Here is a 19,411-nt window from a genome sequence, read left to right as displayed (position 1 = left end):
AGGCTTCCTCTTGAAAGCTTATAAGCCAGTCACTTCTTGCCTTTGTAGCTCCTCTCCCCCCATTTTGGATAGCCTATGTCCAAATTGCCCATCCCTGTCTACTCTGTGTATGGAGAGGGTGGGAATGATCCTCGCTGTAAAGATTTGTTCCCTCTTTTGAGCTATTGCATCCAGAGGTGTAGGTCAAGTTCATCAAATTGTATCAGATTATTCATTCTTCCATCCAGTCATTGAAGCCAGGTCAAGTGGGTATTATCTGCAAGTGTGGGTGTTCTTATGCATATGCCCTCTCTTTTTATCAGCTGTACGCTTCACTCTCCACTCTAGTCCTCTGTGGCTATGTCACTGACTCTGGGACCAAGAGTCCCCAGATCTTGCCACACTGCTGGTCAACCAGGTCTCTACCTGGGTTCACAAGTGCCTATTGAATGTTGTAGGGCTTAGCTAGCAGCTTCATTGCTGTTTTTCCCTCACTTCCCCTTATTGGCAATGAACATGGTCATCAATCAGAGCATGTATTCCCATTGAGTCTTAGTCTTGGAAGGGGGTTTGCCCTGAGGAGACCCAAACACTTGCCTTGATGTCTCCTGGGTGAGCAACTTGCTTGTTCTTGTAGTAATCAGTAGGACTACCTATATTGTTTTGTATTTTTCCTGTTGGTCTTTTTTTCAAGAAGTATCTTCTGTTCTTCTAGTCGCTCCAGGCTGGTCTGTGGAAATCCATCTTTAATCATGACAGTTTTTGTATTCAGCTGTCTTATCTATCTAGTGCAGGTTATAAGATTAAAAAGTTTTAATTCAGGCTATCACTGTGCACTCATTATAAATACTTAAAAAAAGTTATGTTCTATTATTAAAGACTAATAAATCTTAGGACTAGATGAATAGTGCTGTTGTTGTTGGTAAGTGTCATCAAGTTGGTTCCTACTCATAGAGTTTCCAAGGAGCAACTGGTGAGTTTGAACTGCTCACCTTGTGGTTCAAATTGATCTTGTGGTCAGTGCATTATCCTACCACGCCACACCAGGAATCCAGATGAACAGTAGACAGGGGAAAATGTTAGTAGAACACAGTGAAGACTACTAGATGGAAGGAGTACACAATTACTGGACCAAAAGGAAATGGTCACTGTCCAACCACTTCAAGAGGTAATATATGATCAAGAGCCAGTAATCCTAAAGGAAGACCACCAAGGTGCACTGAAGTCATTGGAAAAGAACAAGACTTTGGGAAATGATGGAATACACATTGAAATCTTTCAACAAAATGATTTGGCACTCATTTATGCCAAGGAATTTGGAAGACAACTACCTGGCCAACTGATTGGAAGATATCTATATTTACATCCATTTCAAAGAAAGGTAACCCAATGGCATGTAGAAATCATCAAGACAACCTCAATGACATTGCATGTAAGTATAATGTTACTAAAGATAATACAAAAACGGCTGCAACTATAGACAGAGAACTTCCAGAGGTTCAAGTCAGATTCAGAAGCATATGTGGAATAACACTGCTGATGTTAGATGGACCTTGGCTGAATGTAGAGAATACCACAAAGATGTTTACCTGTGCTTTATTGACTATGCAATGGCTTTCGATTGTGTGGATCATGACAAGCTATGGACAACATTGCAGAGTATTCCAGAACACTTAATTGTGCTTATATGGGACCTATAAATAGAGCAAGAGGTTGTTTGAACAGAACAAGGAAACACTGAAAGGATTAAAATTAGGAAAGATATGAATAAGGGCTGTATTTTTCATCACTTAATCTATATGCTGAGCAAATAATTGGAGAAACTGGATAATATGAAGAAAAATGTGGCATCAGGATTGGAGGAAGACTCATTAACTACCTGCAAAACACAAATAACACAATCTTGCTTTCTGAAAATGAAAAAAAACTTAAAATACTTACTGATGAAAAGACCACAGCCTTTGATATGGGTTGCATCTCAATGTAAACAAAAATCCTTGCCACTGGACCAATAAATAACAGCCATATAAATGGAGAAAAGATTGAAGTTGTCAATGACTTCATTTTGCTTGGATCAACCATCAACACTCAAGGAAGCAGAAGTCAAGAAATCAAATGACATATTACAATGGGCAAATCTGCTGTATAAGACCTCTTTAAAGTGTTGAAGAGCAAAGATGTCAGTTTGAGTAGTAAGGTGCACCTGACCGAAGCCATAGTATTTTCAGTAATTTCATATGCATGAGAAAGTTGGACAGTGAATAAGGAAGACTGTAGAAGTATTGATGCATGTGAGTTATGGTGTTGGAGGAGAATATTAAAAGTACCATGGACTACCAAAAGAACAAAGCAATTTGTGTTGATAGAAGTACAGCCAGAATTCTCCTTGGAAGGCAGTTTGGCCAGACTTCATCTCTCATACTTTGGACATACTGTCAGGAGGGACAAGTCATTGGAGAAGGAAATAATCTTTGAAAAGAGGAGGGTCTGAGAAAATGAGGAAGTCCCCCAACAAGATGGACTGACACAGTGGCAGCAGCAATGGGCTCAAATGTAGCAATGATTGTGTGCTTGGCACAGGACCAAGCAGTGTTTCATTCTGTTAGGGTCACTATGAGTCAATACTGATTCAATGGCACTTAACAACAATAACATGCTGGGCAAATTGGAGAATTTGGACTATATGAAGAACATGGCATCAGGATTGATGTAAGACTCATGAGCAGTTTGTGATATATAGATGATACAGCTTTGCTTGCTAATAGGGAAGAGAATTTAAACTACTTACTGATGAAGATCGAAGATCACAGCCTTCGCTATGGGTTGCACTTCAATGTAAAGAAAACAAAACTCTGCACCACTAGACTAATAAATAATGACCATGGAGAAAAGGTTGAAATTGTCAAAGACTTGATTTTGCTCAAATCAAACATCAACACTCATGGAAGAACTTATCAAGAAATCAAATGACACATTGCATTAGGCAAGTCTGCTGTATGAGACCTCTTTAAAGTGTTCAAGAGCAAAGACGTCAGTCTGAAGACTAAGGTGCGCCTGACTCAAGCCATGGTATTTTCAATAACCTCACATGCATGTGAAATTTGGACAGCGAAGAAGGAAGACCATAGAAGAACTGATGTATCTGAGTTATGAAGAATGTTAAAAGTATCATGGACTACCAAAAGAACAAACCAGTGTGTGTTGGAAGTATAGCCAGAATGCTCCTTGGAAGCCTGGATGGCCAGACTTTGTCTCTCATACTTCATATATATTATTAGGAGGGACCAATTTGTGGAGAAGAATATCATGTTTGGTAAAGTGGAGGGTTGGAGAAAAAGAGGAAGACCCTCAATGATATGGATTGGCACAGTGACAGGAGCAATGGACTCAACAGCAATGTTTGTGAGGTTGTCACAGGAACCAGCAGTGTTTGATTATGTTGTGCATAGGGTAGCTAGAGTCAGTACTAACTTGATTGCACCTAACAACACTAACACAGAGAAAAGAAAACATCGCTAGCACCCAGTTTACAATAAGAAAATGGTTAAAGGAGACACAATAAATGATAAAATATTACAAAACATGAATTTATTTACAAACAAAAATAAGAGTATATTGGAACAAACTTTTTATAAAGGGGATTCTCGTTATTCTTATAAAAAGTGTTTTTAAAAAGTTTTATATGACATGAACCCACAATATAATTTAAAAGTCAAATGAACATCTCTATTTTAGAGGAATAAATAGTACCTAACAAAATATAAAACTCTCTAGAATATATATTCATAATTTAACACATAAAAAAGATGAAGATCTTGCAGCTAGAATAAGCAAGAAAACAATCCAAACACATTGCAAATACGTTTAACCACCAATTTGTTCCCAAATAATCTGAGAGACTAAATGTTAATTTTCAAACTCTTTGGCAGCTGGAGTCATTCTAATTAAAACATAAGTCTGTATTTCCATGTGAATTATTATAGCGGAGTCATTTTCAACTTCCTTAAATTCTTATGCACACACACATACCACTTTGAGGTACCTTGACAAAAAGAGAAATGGAGACAGAATAGCAGATAAAAGGTTATCTGCTGCTGGAAGAGCCCAAGTCAGCGCAGGCCTCATTTTCCTGAACTATAAAATAGAAAGTATCAGCATAGTCTTCATAACGTTTTCTCTTCCTAAAATACTACAAATTTAAAGGCAGACTGTGTTCTTCCCCTCAACCAACAGTAGTACAGAAAGGATTCTGGGGCACACTGCAAATGTTTGAATTTCAGCTCGGCCAGTTAATAACTATGAAACCATGGGCAAAATACTTAATCTCTCTCTACTGTTTCCTAAAATGTGGAATGGAGATAATAACAGTAGTGATCACATATGACTGTTAAAAGAACTAAATGAAATAGACTGGGTAAAGCACTTAAAACAGTGCTCAATACAATACTATACGAAACAACAAGTTGTCTTCATCATCACTTGTTTGTTTGGTTGGAAAAGATCCATCTGACTCTGTCATGTGAATTAAACAGTGCCATGTAGGAAGTTAGAGTTGATTAGGAGCTCTGGTAGCATAGTGGTTACAAATTGGGCTATGAACCGCAAGGTCAGCAGTTCGAAACTACCAGCTGTTCTGCTGGAGAAAGATGAGGCTTTCTGCTCCCATAAAGATTTACAGCCTCCGAAACCCCTGTACAGGGTCACTATGAATCGGTTCCGACTCCACGGCACATAACCACCACCACTACCAAATTTCCTAATACATGATTAAAAAACAATACAACAGTTTTTGTTTTGTTTTTACATTTACCTTAGTATCATACAATTCAGGAAACATTTTGAATAGCGTCATAATAAATAGACATGATTGACTATAAATTACTTTGTGGTTCAAACTCTAACACAAAACTATACAAAATAAAGTTTGATTCAGACGAGTTAAAAATATATATTCAAGAACACTTGAATATGTAACATAATATCACCACCCACTGGACAATACATCTACTGTTTACCCTATGTATCAGTACAGATGGTCTTCAGAGACATCCTTAAGGCATCAAACTTATAGAACAATTCCTACTCGCCCCATTTAATATTATGTAAATTTGTCCTCACTTTGAAACGATTGAACCGGCAACTCCTACTCACAATCAACTTCACTTGCTTCAGTGTGTTTAAACTTATATTTTAGCTTTAGAACAAGCCTCAACCAATTTGTAATTGGACTAATAATTGGTTTCTGGATTCTCAGTAGGAAAAGGCATAAATCAGTAATTCAATACAATTCTTCCAATCTAGTTGCCATCAAGTCAGTTCTAATAGACCCCTTGTGTTGTGGAGTGAGGCAGAGCTACGTTCCATGGGGTTTTCATGACTGTGATCATCTTTTTTTTTTTTTTTAAACCACTGAAAGGTCTTCAAGCCCCTTCTTGAACTGCAGTAAGTTTAATTTCGAACCATACAGAAAAATTCTGATTTACCTACAAATTTTACAAGTCACAGTTAGGAACATATCTCATTTGTACCTCAGGAACTTCCTGTAAAGGGAAAAACTTTTCAAAATAGATTGTTTTAAAACTTAAAATATCCCATAGAGTGGTGTGGCGCTGTGGGGTAATGCACTAGGCTGCAAAGCTGGTTTGAAATGGCAAGGTCGGTGGTTCGAGCTCACCAGTCACGCCTCAGAAATCCTACACAGGGTCACTACAGATTGGAACTGACTAGACAGCACTTAAAAACAACAATCTTTACTGAAGCAGACTGCTCCATTTTTCTCCTGAGGAGCTAGTGGGTTCAAACTGCTAACCTTTTGGTTAGCAGTCAAGAGTTTAACCACTGTGCCACAAGGGCTCCTATTTCTAATAAGCTGTTGTTATTAAGTGCTGTCAACTCACAGTTACCCTGGATAGGGTTTCCAAGAAGCGACTAGTGGGTTTGAACAGCTGACCCATGGTTAATAATCCAGTACTTATCCTACAACTCCACACCAGGACTCTAATATAAATGCTGTATTAGAGGTCCTCAAAAACACTGTATCTAAAATACTGTTTTACTAAGTTGTGCATCTCAAATTTGTCTCTACAACAGATCAAAGAACTAAAAGTAGCTTACGTTCAGAAATTTAAATATATCAAAGACAGCATACAAGTCACTAGAAAAAAAAATGCTTACCAATTAATGCAAAAAAAATTAGCTGACAAATTTATAAAATTTAAAATCAGAGGAATGTAAAACATCATAAAGAATCATTTTATTTTAAATATCTACTTGATATCTGAATCTCTTCTGACATATCCCTATTAAATAAAAATCTTCCAGGAATGAGGAACTTACGTTTATCTGGGTCCATTCTCTTATAGAGACTAAACAATTATAACTGTATAGTTTTCAGAAATGGAAATTTAACTGTTGGTCCTTCCTTGATCTAACTTTAGGCAATATAGAATAAGCACCACGCTTCTTCTAAATTATTCTTCAAATATTGTGAGAACTGATCGTTATAGAAGCCATTAAAAATCAGTACCGTTCTAGCCATTTCTCTTCCAAAAAACACTCATCATTTTGTCCATGTGGCCTTTAAGTTTCTCAACTTCTGAAAAAAACTGCATCCAATTAAAAAAAAAAAAAAATTTCCATTGGTGGTCTGGCCAGTAGAGTCAACGCAGTCTATCGCCTCTCTCTCTCTCTCTCTCCCCGTGTTCTAGTTCTCTTACTGAAAAACGTTCACAGTCAAGCACAGTTGTTTTCACACTGCAGGTTAATGCGCTGGACTGCAAGGTCGGTTTGAACCTGAAGATCGGCGGTTCAAGGTCACCAGCTGCTCCTCAGAAACCAGGTTGCTTATGAGTTGGAACCCACTCACCGGCATGTAATAGCAACAACAAAATATCTGTGCTTTACTGTAACTGTAAAGGAGCTCTGGTATCGTAGTGGTTACGAATGGGACTGTGAACCACAGTCAGCAGTTCCAAACAACCAGCTATTCCACTGGAGAAAGATGAGGCTTTCTGCTCCCGTAAGGATTTATAGCCTTGGAAACCTTGTACAGGGTTACTATGAGTCGGAAGCGACTCCTTGGCACATAACCACCACCGCCACTACCACACCAGGACTGTATAATATTCAAAAGCTCACAGACTTGGGAGTCAGAGCTATTTATGTTCATTAAGAGACAGCGTGAACCCAGGGCATGTTACCAGGCCTGCACGACATTTTGTTTTTCAACAAATAGAAATCAACATCTACCTGACAGGAATGTGAGTAGGAACAAATAAAATATGTGAAAAACAGACAGTATAATACATTGTAGAAATAAATGAAAGTAATTATCCTAGGCACTATTTTAATTCCTCTCTTCATCATCTTATGTATGTCAAACAGCTATCTATGGGGCTCAATGAAACTGAACTGACTTAAGTTACAGTCAGTGTGAAAAATCCATTTAATCTTTAGACTTTTTCCCACCTGAAAAATAACATACCTTCTTTCAGCCTGATGGTATCCAATTATTAGTAAATCCATCAAAAGTTTATTTTTAAAAAACACGATATAAAGATACTTTATCACTGTGACAAAATTGCTTACCATAGAATTAATTTCCAAATCACAAAGAATGCTATTTTAGATTCATGAATATATGTTTAAAAAATATATACTTGATCTATTGTTTTTGCTATAATTTTCTCAATGCTTCAAATTTTAGTAGATTGAAAATGTCTTATTGTCAACATCAAATATATAAAAGTAATTTTAAGGATAACTGTTATTCTAAAGCAGTAAAATTCAGACTATCTAAAATGTAACAAAGGATTTAGATTTGTTAGTCTCTTTTACTTTTAAAGTCATAACCATCAAGGATTCTACATCATTGATGGCTACTTATTTTTTACTTTAAATAAACAGCAATAATTTTGAAACTCACATCCTACTATATAAAAATAGTATATAACGTACTTATAATACACATGTAAGTATCAATCACTGCAGTAAATGATTTTGTAAATACTTGGTCAAAAACTTAGGAAAGAAAAGGATTACAATGTCACTATAAAACATGTGATTAATTTCCTAAAATTAGCTTATGTTTACATAGTATTGTGAATTTTGTCTATTATAGTCACTTAACTATAAACTAAAATCTTCATTCAGCATACATTTCTTTAGTATTTATTATATGACACATGTATTAACTTTATGAATATATGGCAGGGGCTGAATCCTTTCTGTAAAATGTTTAGACTTGTGCCAGATGCTACTAAAATATTCTCATTCAAAATGACCAGAGATTAAGTCACTTGCCTTACAGATGCCAGAACCACAACTAAGCATACAAATCCTAACTACCAAGGTTTAATGCTTTTTCTACTAGCCCACAGGTCAGAAATCATATTTAAATTTCCCCTAGAAAAAAACTTCACTTTTGAATGACATTTCATTTTTAATAAATTTAGGGTTCAAAGATAATAGTCAACATGACTTTATTTCCTCACATTAATATATATTTTACTTAAAAGTGAATCCAAAATAATAGTCCACTTATAGTTGAGGGTATGTAAATAAAAACTGAGGATCTTCTTTCTTCAGACAATTATAAAGAAAATGTTAAGTCAAGTGGCAGTTAAGTACAAATTAGAAATACTGTTAAGTCTCTAAGCTATTTCTATTTAAAGTACTTTATGACAGATGAAGTACATTCTAGAAATAACTTTAAAAGAAGAAAAAGGCCAGGCAGTTGAAATAATTTTTCTTGTCAAAATAGTATGCTATGTTTAAACTCAGGAACACTGTGTTATAAAAGATTTCTGAGTATCCACTAAGAGAAAACATAAATATAAGTGTCAAAACACAGTACACTGCAACTTTAGCAATGTTAAAGACAATATTCTTCATCCAGAGAATTTCACATAGGGTAGAACTAGTTCAAACAGATTTATTACTGGATCTCAAATAGTTTATGAACGAGATCTTTTTATAATCCACTTACAAATAATCCTTCACAGACTTCAATGAAAATAACCGCAAAACTCCATGGGCTTTCTAACATGTCAGTATCTTTTAAAAAAAAAATCACATTTTAATCAATCATCATTTATCCAACTATGTCAATTTAAAAAATTCTTATAAAACTATGCATATGGCAACTCATGACAAATAATCAAAACACATACATAACTTAAGGTGTTTCTAAAAACAAGTGTCTGAAGACCCATAAATGATTGGCCTTCCCAGTTTCCTCAAGTAAAACGACTATATAACGATGAAATGTGTGTACGATCTTGAACAACTTAATGATCTGGTGTATTAAGATACCTGTTACTGTTTTCTCTTACATAATCATTTTAACTGGTACTTATCTTGGAAAATTCAACAGCAAACAGCTATCTTCTAAATTCCTAAGAAAATTGAACACTTATCTTAAACTCAAAGGTACTGGTAAACATCTCTATTTTAAATAACAAGTTGCTGTTGTTGTTATGTGCCATCAAGTGGGTTTCAACTCATAGTGATCCTATATAGGGTTTCTGAGGCTTTTAAATCTTCACGAGAGCAGAAAGCCTCATCTTTCTCCCCAAAATAACAAGCAATCAGTGAAAAATATATAGCACCTTTTAGTTAATGGCATTCTTTTCTTAAAATACTGTACTATATTTTATGCATTTCAAGAAAAATATGTAAGATTATCATGCTTCCCTCTGAATTTAGATTTTCTTCAAATTATCTTTTAAAATAATAGAGACTAACACCAAAAATGAAGTGGAACAGTGAGCTCTCCAAAAGAGCAGTCTTCAATACATGAGGTAGAATGAGTTCCTCATAAATCAGAGGAAAAGCTTTCTCCTCTCATAAGCATTCCTACACACGAAAGACTTGCACTGACATTATCAGATAAAAATACTGTTTTTCCTAAACTACAACTTTCTTTTTCATTTTAGATGACCAGGGGCTCAGATCTGCATTGTGATAAATTCACAGCAAAAAAATAATGAATGCACCTACTCTCTTGTCAATTTTTAAAAATTCTGGGTAGAACATACATATTCTACAATCACTTATGACTAATTAATCAAATTATCCATTTTCTTATTGAACAGAAAATAACCAAAACTACTCTGAATTTGTTACTTGTAACTAAACTTGTGTTTTTCATTTACACAGTTTTGTATTTACAAATGCAGACTACTTTCCAAATCTACCATCTTTAAAACCCAGAGAAAACATAAAACAACACTGAGGACAAACGAATCTGGTCACAGTTAAAACCACTTAAAATAAGAGTTTAGAAAAGTATAATTATATTAAAAATAAAACATATTTACAGTTCTGAATTTCCATGTCAAAGTTTAGAAAGTATGATTAAACAATACTTTCCTGTATTGGAATGACAACCCAGTGAAAAGGTTCCCAAAACCAACACAAAGAATCCTATCCAAGCACTTGCTCCCTAATCCACTAAATATGAGATTAGATAATTTCTAAATTTTCATCTACTTCCAACTTTATATGTGTATGTTTATCAGAACCCAAACCAGTTACCTGAAACTTTATAATTTATATAACCTCAGAAATGATTTTTCAAACTTCTCATGAAGGATACAGATTTATTTCAAAGATCTCAGCAAAGAAATTACTTCCTACAAATCTTACCTAAACTCTCCTTTGTTAACTATCATGGGCTGAATTGTGTTTCACAAATAGATCTGTGAATAGGGCCTCAACAGTCCTTGCAGATGTAATTAAGAATCTCAAGATGAAATCATATTGGATTAGGATGGATCCTATATCCAATGACAGTGTCCTTTTAAGAGATAGGAAAGAAGACAGATACAGAAACCAAGAGGAAAGGGCCATGTAAAGACAGAGACTGGAGTGATATGTCTACAAGTCATCTAAAGCCAAGAATTGCCAATAGTCACTAGAAGTTAGGAGACAGGCATTGAATGAATTTCTTCCTCCCTGTCATCATCTGATTTTGGACTTCTGGCCTCCAGAACTGTGAGAGACTAAATTCCTGTTATTTTAAGTCAACACATTTGTCCTCATTTATGATGACAGATCTAGGAAAACTATATATTAATGTATTTCAGCATTATCAATACAACTTATCTTTGGTCATCATGTATTTCATATTAAGAATTAGTGAAAGAGTTTCATCATGTCAACATTTCAAACAATAACCAGCGACTCAATTACCTCAAGAACATATGAGACTACTTTATAATTTACTATCCATGTGAGTCTATTTTGCATTATGATTAAATGCAACTATAAAGGTATGCCTTTATAGTTTTGTATAACAAAACTCAAATTCTTAAAATAGCCCAGATTTATTAGACCAACAGACTAGATGAAACTCCAAGATTATCATTCCAACATACCCTTTAAACTTAGAACTTAAGCCACTCCGGGTTGCTTAACAATAGGTTGGCTCATAAAATAAACAGTATCATCCATAAGTATTGTGCTGCCTTAAAATATCAGCTACACAAGACCAAATGGTTGACATTTACTTTCCATCAAAGATGAGATGATATAGAGACATGGAAGCTATATTAATGCAAACAGAACAGAATGGACATAATGAGAAAGCTGACGCATTGTGAAGAATACAACAAATGTCATGGAACAATGCATATAAAGACTAAATTGCTGTGTAAGCACAATGAAATGACATTAAAAAACCAAAACAACGTATTTATTGAAATGCCAAGCAACATTTCAATCAAGAATACTATTTGATCATTTGTAGATATTTTTCCAATACTTTGTCTGCCACTGACTTCTAGACAAATAAGTTCCACCATGAAGCATACTCAGTTTGTGTGAACTCATGCGGATAAAAAGTTTCCAAGGTTTCAGTAGCCAGTAGTAGCAGAAAGATATCATAACTGTAAATAAAAATAATTTTATTTTCCTATTATTATTCAGGTTTTTTGAGTAACTCTTTTTAAACTTTTCCCAGTTCTTTACTATATAGTTTCCTTAGATTTGTTACATATGCTTAAAATATATGTAAAAAATCTGAACTGAGGATCATCATTTTACATTAAAAAAAATTCATAATGTTTATCTGTTCCGTTGTTCCTTGTGGTAATAATCCAAATATTAAGTCTGTTTTCAAAATTCAAAAGATCTTTCATATTACCACATAAATCTCTGAATGTCCTGACTATTAGGCCACTGAAAAGTCTTGTTCAAGAAGATATAAAAAGTTAGGAAATTAACAATTGCATAGCAACCCAACTCACAAGCAAGTCTGGATGTAGGTGGCAGAGGTATGTTAAGTCTATAAATAACATAAGGTAAGATAAAGTAACGACATTCCAGTAATTTCTGAGGAACTGTAACCATAAATAAGCATATAAAAAACATTAAATTCCAGAAAATTGATTTTGATTTCAGTGAGTCGGCTATACTCCAACCAGCAAATATATAGATCGGAACTAACAAATATTTCATGATTTCATATCTTTGAAAAACTCTTTTCCACACATAGAATGTATAATGCCTATTGTCTGCTAGTAAGTATTTATGAACATATGTAAATTTCCAAACTAAAAATAAGCAGACTAAGGTAAGCATAAAAAACTGAAATTTACGTTTCCAAACTAAGCAAAAGAAAGTCTTAATTTTACTACGAGATAGTAAGTGAGGAAAGGAAAAAAAAAGAGTAAAAGAGAAAAAGTAGAATAGCTGAGGAAAATGTAGACAAGCTTCATGACTACTCCGATCACCAACAACAATCCCACCATTAACAATTACAAAAGCACAAAACACAAATACTAGAAGGCTATAGGGCCAAGTCAAAAGGACAAGCATACTCAAGGTCTTAAAGGACATGGAATAAGCCAAAAGAAACTGAAGAATTTTCCTAAATTCTGAAAATGGTCCTTTGATAAAGGGAAGCCTCTCTTCCTTCTTCTTCTGTAATTCAGTTTTCCAAGCTTCAGTTAACTTTTGTGCAATGATATTTCCTGCACAGAAGACAGCCCAGATGATATTTGTTTGCCGAAACATGAAGCCACAAAATCCAAGCAAGGCTGAAGTTTTATGATTCCCATAAAGACACATCAAATAGGCGAAAAGCATAAAGAACATCGATCCTGCTTCTGTATAATAAAGGAAATTAAAAAAATAAAGTGTGGGAAATACTGCTAGGGTTAAAGTTGACAAAATTCTCTGGACACTTGAGGCAGCCTAGGGGGCAGAAAAAAAAAAAAAACATAGTTAAAACTATTTTCATGATAAAGAAAATAAGCTATTTCTGCTGAATTAATGAGATTAAAAACCAAAAGACCACTTGACTCTCATTTAAATAAAATTTCAAAATCAGCTGTTATTTCAAATTTTGTAGGAACAGCAATGTACATTTACAAGAACATTTCTTCCTGCCTTTTAAATTACCTCTATCATTGTGGAAGCCACTACAACAATGTTTGTTTGTGCCAAAGTAGTTATGGCCTAAAATATATTGAATCATTAAACCAGATCTTAAGGAATCACCATGTACAAGGCGCTGAAACAAAGCTCTAGGGGTAATATAAAGATAGAAATAAACAAGACACAATTCCATGTCTCTGAGCTTAAGCCTGAGCACTTTGAGTAAGCATATACTTAAGCATTATCATCAATTTCACTTAAGGCTATTCTTTCAAAGTTTTTACTGTTGAGACTATAAACATGCATATAACATTCATAATGCAATATACCAATGATCCCATTGTTTCATTAAGAAATTACGGAGATTTTCCTGAAAATAATGAGCCCACTCTAAAATTAAATACAGGCTATGTTAGAATCTTAAAGTGTTAATTCTTTGAATTGTTGTTGTTCTTTGAATTGTATCTTCAGCCTAATGTCAATTACTAAATCAGACCAAGGCATTCCTTTATTAAAATTAGTGGCTCTTCATCACCTTTACGATAAATTCCTCTCATGACATAGTTAGGATATTCGTGATTTTCTCCTTACCTATCTTTCCAATCTTAAATCCCCCCTGAACTTTACAAATCCTGCAATTTCAATGAATTCTTCTCACCTTTTTGCTCTATGATTTTGTACCATTTTATGCTGTTTTTCCTGCTAGGATTCCTTCGATATCCTATATACCTAGCCATTCATCAAGATTCAGCTCAAGTAACATTTCTGTGAAGTCTTACCCAATATCACTCAGTCCCTCCCTTACAATTGGCTGAAGACTTAAATTCCACAAACAAAAGACTGTGCTTGTTTAGCTCAGTAGTCCCAGCACCCAATTAAGCTGAGTAAACATATATGGAACTTGTTTGATTCACTAACAAAGACTTCCTTTAGATTTTCCAAGTAAAAGTTCTTAAAGTATATAAATACACCTGTCTTCTAGAATGGAGGGTGGCAGAGACTTGTCTTATTGTTGTAAAAATATACACAAATACTAAATGTTAAAAGATATTTTCATCAAATTTCATAAAACTGATTTAACCTGATTGTGGACACAATTGTACATAAACTTATACTACATTATTTTGAAAACATACCTTGTTTCTGGGTTGTACCTTGCGAAAAAGCAAATAGAGTAAATAGAAGTTGCCAACACTGAAGAGAAGATTAACAAATCTGAGCATTCCAATGGAGCAGACTACATGTTCAGACCATCCAAAGATCCAATGGGCAGGTTTGACCACTCCTACTGACACCAGGTATAAGCCAGGCAAAGTAGTAATCATGGGATCCCACTTAAAAAGGAAAGGATGGAAGTTAAATCAAAGCAAGAAGTACTGTTATTTTCTGCAAATAACACAGCCATCAATGTAATGCACACAGAAAATGTACATGTGATGAGGTTGCATGGTTTGCAAAAGCCACATAATGTGTGCTTTATTTGTGTAAAAATTACAGCAATAACTACAGGATTTCAAACACAAATATGCCAAATTCAAACCACCATTCCCAACAATCAGTCATTTTGAGAAGTTACTCTTCGACATAGATATGTCCCTGGCAGATTACACCTCCTGTAAGGAAAAGTTTTGCTTCTTTTTGGTACGTATTTTGACGACACTTAACAACAACAACAACAATACTTATTTTGTGATTGTTGTGTATCACCCACCAGTGGGAAACAAATTAAAATCCGTTTGTACTTTCTAAGAACTACTCTTTGGAGAGTCTGTATTTTGGAGACCAAGTGGAAATACTTCAGTTTTAAAAGTACAGATATATAGGTTAGAACACAGATGGGACTTGGAAAGAAAAGGGGACTAGGAAAGAAAAAGTCACAGACTCCATTAACAATAGCTAAAGTGCACAGAGCAGGGAATTATGCTAATCACTCTTAATCTTGCACCGACCCCATGTGGATACTAATAGTATTACCATTTAACAAATATGTCTAAGGTCACATGTTGTTGTTGTTGTTAAGTGCCGTCGAGTCGGTCACATAGCTATCCAATAAAAGGACCAAGATTTAAAACCAGGTCTTTCTCTGATTAGATTTTATATCAAGCCCACTAGTTCAGAAACCCTATACAGGGTGGCTATGGGTCGGAATCGACTCGACGACACTTAACAACAACCATTATTAGATGCTGCTTCAGAAGAAGAGGAGGGATAATATGCCTACTTTATTTTGATGGCTACAGTCTCTACAATGTTTGACCCAAAAGCACTGTGTAACTGTGTAGTAAAATGTTTACAATGATGCCACTTTACTGGTTGACAGTTTATGCAGTGATGCAGTAAATATAAATTTCCTAAAAGCAACCAAGAACGGAGTTAGCAACTTGTCATATTTGTTGGTGGCTGAAGAGCCCCACCCAAACCTCAGAACAAACAGTAAAGTGCTGGAGGGAACAGCAGGGATGTTTTGTTACTTCCTAGGACAGTTCAATGCTTCTAATCTCAGACTGGGAGACAAAAACTGGACTACACATCCTCATTATTTATAAAAAACAGGGTCAAAGACTTAGTCCCTCATTAATTATTCACCCTGACCATCCCGTCCCAGGAGACAAATCTGTTTATTCATTCATTTAACAAATATTCCATACATCTGAGAGAAAAGAAGAAAACACGACCCCCTCTCTTCACGTTTCGAGGCTGCAGGCGGGGCAAGGAGAGCTAAGCATAAAGGATGGGGATAGACATGCTCTTTCTGGCTTGCCCTGGGGTGGCGAGAAGTTGAGTGTCCCACCTGTGAGAGGGAGAAGTGGCCCTCACAGTAGCGCTGAGCCTGCGGCAGGTGGAAGATCTCATCCATGTAGGGCTCTCGCAGAGCCCGGCTGAAGGCAGAAAAAAGGAGGCAAGACACTAAAAAGGTACAGCTTAGAGCAGCTGAGAAATAGTAACCCTCTAGCTGCGCTATTCCTGCCCCCATGGCCACGACCTCAAAACGCACTGCTGGAAAATCTGCGCAGAATTCTCGGGCCTAGAAATTCCAGCTTGAAATTTGGGATCGAAATGGGCGCGCAAGGAGGGACTGGACAAACCGGACTAAGCAAAGCCGGAAGGCAAAGGATGCTGGGAGAGGGCGGACACTGCGCTTCCGTAAAAATACGCTCATTGTTTCCGGAGTGAAGAGTTTAGGTAACGGATCCGGCTGCTGGCCAGTCAATCACGTTTCTCGCGGCTCAGAGTGGTTAGAGCCAAAAATGGAGGCGGGTCTCGGCGTCTGCAGGCGTAGGAGAGGAGCAGCCTGAAGCATTGAAACGAAAGCAGTTTCTTAACCGGAAAGTCGAATTCCAATTTGTCCTGGTTGTTCCCATCTTGCGCCAGTAGGTAGCGATGTTTCCCCATTTTTGCAGTCTCTAAACTCCCACATTTGTTAGCAGTTTCCCCCGCCAAACTATTTCCGTATTTATCATCGGAATTACTGTCCGAATTCTGGAATATTTGATTTCATCAACTTTGGGGAGTAGGAACAAATATTAAAAATTTCAGTTTACGATATGAAGGATTGGACAGTCCTTTTACTATACTGAATGTTGTGTTTACTATACTGTTTACTGTAGTAAACAATGTTTAGTATACTGAAGTGCGTTCAAATTAGTTCCAGACTCCTAGCGACCCTGTTTAGGATTTCCAAGGACCGGCTGGTGGTTTTAAACCACCAATCTTGTGGTTAGCACTCCAGTGTGACTCTAAGACTGCTAATGAGCTTCATCAGTTAGAGAATGTTTTGGGTGAAAAGTAACTCGTTCCAATTGTTCATACTCTCTAAGAGGAAGGAGTTAATTCAATTGTCATTCACAGTCACTCCATAGTACTATTAAGGTTTTTGGATTTTATTTTAGAATTTGAGATGTTTTGAAGAAAGAAGTGTTCTCTGTGCCAATAATTTTGGTTGTCTTTGTTAATATATCTGTGGGAGCCTTTTTTCTCAAAACCAGCCATTTGGTATAATTGCCTAGATTCATTCTGGCTTTTCTACTAAATCATAGGCAAGAGCACCTTAATGAATAACTGTGTATATCATTTGTATTTGCATTTCCCAGGGTGAATTTCACATAGTAAACACTTAAATGTGCAGATTTTTATAGGTTGTGCAGATGTTGAACGGTTCCTGTATTGGGAGAGGGAGTAGGAGGTAAAAGAAGGAATTAGGAAAAATACTGAAGATAAGTATGCCTTGTAATTGTACCTAGAACATGACTGGCAGTGTTTTGCAGAAAATGATTTCTCAAATAACGGTTTGGTTGCCTTTAACTTGAATCACATCAGAAAGGAGTCAGGATTTCTTTATAGTAACAAATCTCAGAGTTCTCAGGTAAACTTATCCTCTAGAAGAGGAATTAGTTAAACTAATTCATTTTCTAGCAATTTGGGCAAATTTCTCAAATTACTGATTACCTTCCTATTTATGAGTCCTGGTGTGGTGCTGTGGGTTAATGCCCCAGACTGCAAAGCCATTTGAACGGCGGTTCAAGCTCACCAGCTGCTCCTTGGAAACCCTATACAGGGTTGCTATGCGTCAGAACCGACTTGACGGCACTTAACAACAACAACAACAACCTCCCTATTTAATCTCTACTATTTCCTCATTGAGCTCTGGTAGCGTAGTGGTTACGAATCAGGCTGCGAACCTTAAGGTCAGCGGTTCGAAACTACCAGCTGCTCCGCGGGAGAAAGATGAGGCTTTCTACTCCCGTAAGGATTTACACCCTCGGAAACCCTGTACAGGGTCGCTATGGGTCGGAACCGACTCGACAGCACCTAACAACAACAACAACATTTCCTCATTAAGGAGCTCTGGTAGCGTTGTGGTTACGAATCGGGCTGCGAACTTCAAGGTCAGCAGTTCGAAACTACAGTTTTTCCGCGGGAGAAAGATGAGGCTCTCTGCTCCCGTAAAGATTTACAGCCTCAGAAACCATGTACAGGTTCGTTTTGAATCGGAACCGACTCCACGGCACGTAACAACACTACTTCCTCATTGACAGAAGACCATGCAGTTAAGCAAGGATGGAAGTGGAAACATTAAACGACTGCAATAAAATCATATCAGCGTCCGACTTTACTTTTCCTATTATCTCCCACTTTATTATTTAGCTAATATTGTTATCTTTTTTACATCATCTCCAGATAGACAGTTACAAGAGATTGAGAGATCAATCGGGGAGGAATTGGCCTCACTGGAATTAACCACATGACACACTCAATTGTGGTGATACGAACTTCTGATACACATACCTTGCCGTCTACTGGTCCTCCTGGTTATAGCAGAAATTTTAAATGCCGTTAAACAGTGTCAGACAATTGTTCCAGACATATTTCTGGGGTCAGAAGATGGCTGCTAACAAATTCTCTCAGTAATACTAAAATAATGCTAAAAAAGTATTGCTATAAAATCATAAATACTTTTATTTAAAAATATATCAAAATGTGAAGCTTTTGTTTTTCAACATATCCTCCATCTAGATCTATATACTTCTAAAGGCAGTGTTACTCACTAGTTGCTCTTTAGAAACCTTCATTTGTTGCTAAAGTGCCTTCAAGTCATTCCGACTCACGGTGAACCTGTATAGGGTTTCCGAGGAGTGACTGGAAACCTTTTACAGGGTAGATATTTGTTGGAACCGACTCAATAGCAAATAACAACAGTCCTTCACTAGAGAATTCTGCACTCTTTACACCACATCAAAGTGGCAATTTTAGCATCTTCAAGAGACTCAAATCATATTGCTTTTAAATTTCATGTTCTTTTCCAGAGACTGGTTCTTCCTGACAACATGCCCAAAGTAGGAGACAAACTCTTGCCACCCTCACTTTTAGGGTGTATTCTGGTTGTACTTCTCAAAAGACCGATTTGTTTGTTTTCCTGGCAGACCATGATACATTCAGTATTCTTTGCTAATTCCAAAATTGAAATTCATCGATTTTCCTCCTGTCTTCCTTGTTCATTGTCCAAATTTCACATGCATATAAAACAATTGAAAATACCAGGGCTTGGGTCAAA

The 19,411-nt window shown here is 36.2% G+C and overlaps 1 protein-coding gene across 1 annotated transcript; it reads right to left on the bottom strand.

Annotated features, from left to right (window-relative positions):
• Positions 1-11,874: 11,874 nt before the first annotated feature.
• Positions 11,875-16,437, bottom strand: ALG10 (ALG10, alpha-1,2-glucosyltransferase). Its single transcript, XM_006865291.1, has 3 exons — positions 16,151-16,437; positions 14,496-14,693; positions 11,875-13,176 (listed from the first exon to the last, which is right to left on the bottom strand). Exons 1-3 carry the CDS (start codon positions 16,331-16,333, stop codon positions 12,121-12,123), a joined length of 1,437 nt encoding a protein of 478 aa, XP_006865353.1. The 5' UTR covers positions 16,334-16,437; the 3' UTR covers positions 11,875-12,120.
• Positions 16,438-19,411: the final 2,974 nt, after the last annotated feature.

The sequence above is a fragment of the Chrysochloris asiatica genome, unplaced genomic scaffold, assembly GCF_000296735.1.
Source record: "Chrysochloris asiatica unplaced genomic scaffold, ChrAsi1.0 scaffold00077, whole genome shotgun sequence".
In the NCBI taxonomy this organism is placed as follows: Eukaryota; Metazoa; Chordata; class Mammalia; order Afrosoricida; family Chrysochloridae; genus Chrysochloris; species Chrysochloris asiatica.
This window is presented reverse-complemented; position numbering and strand designations above follow the sequence as displayed.

Coding starts and splice junctions, on each gene's coding strand:
- ALG10 (XM_006865291.1), bottom strand. CDS start 16,333: ATGGGGGCAGGAATAGCGCAGCTAGAGGGTTACTATTTCTCAGCTGCT. Junction 14,694..16,150: donor GCCACTTCTCCCTCTCACAG/GTGGGACACTCA, acceptor TTCCTTTTTAAG/TGGGATCCCATGATTACTAC. Junction 13,177..14,495: donor AGGTACAACCCAGAAACAAG/GTATGTTTTCAA, acceptor TCTGCCCCCTAG/GCTGCCTCAAGTGTCCAGAG.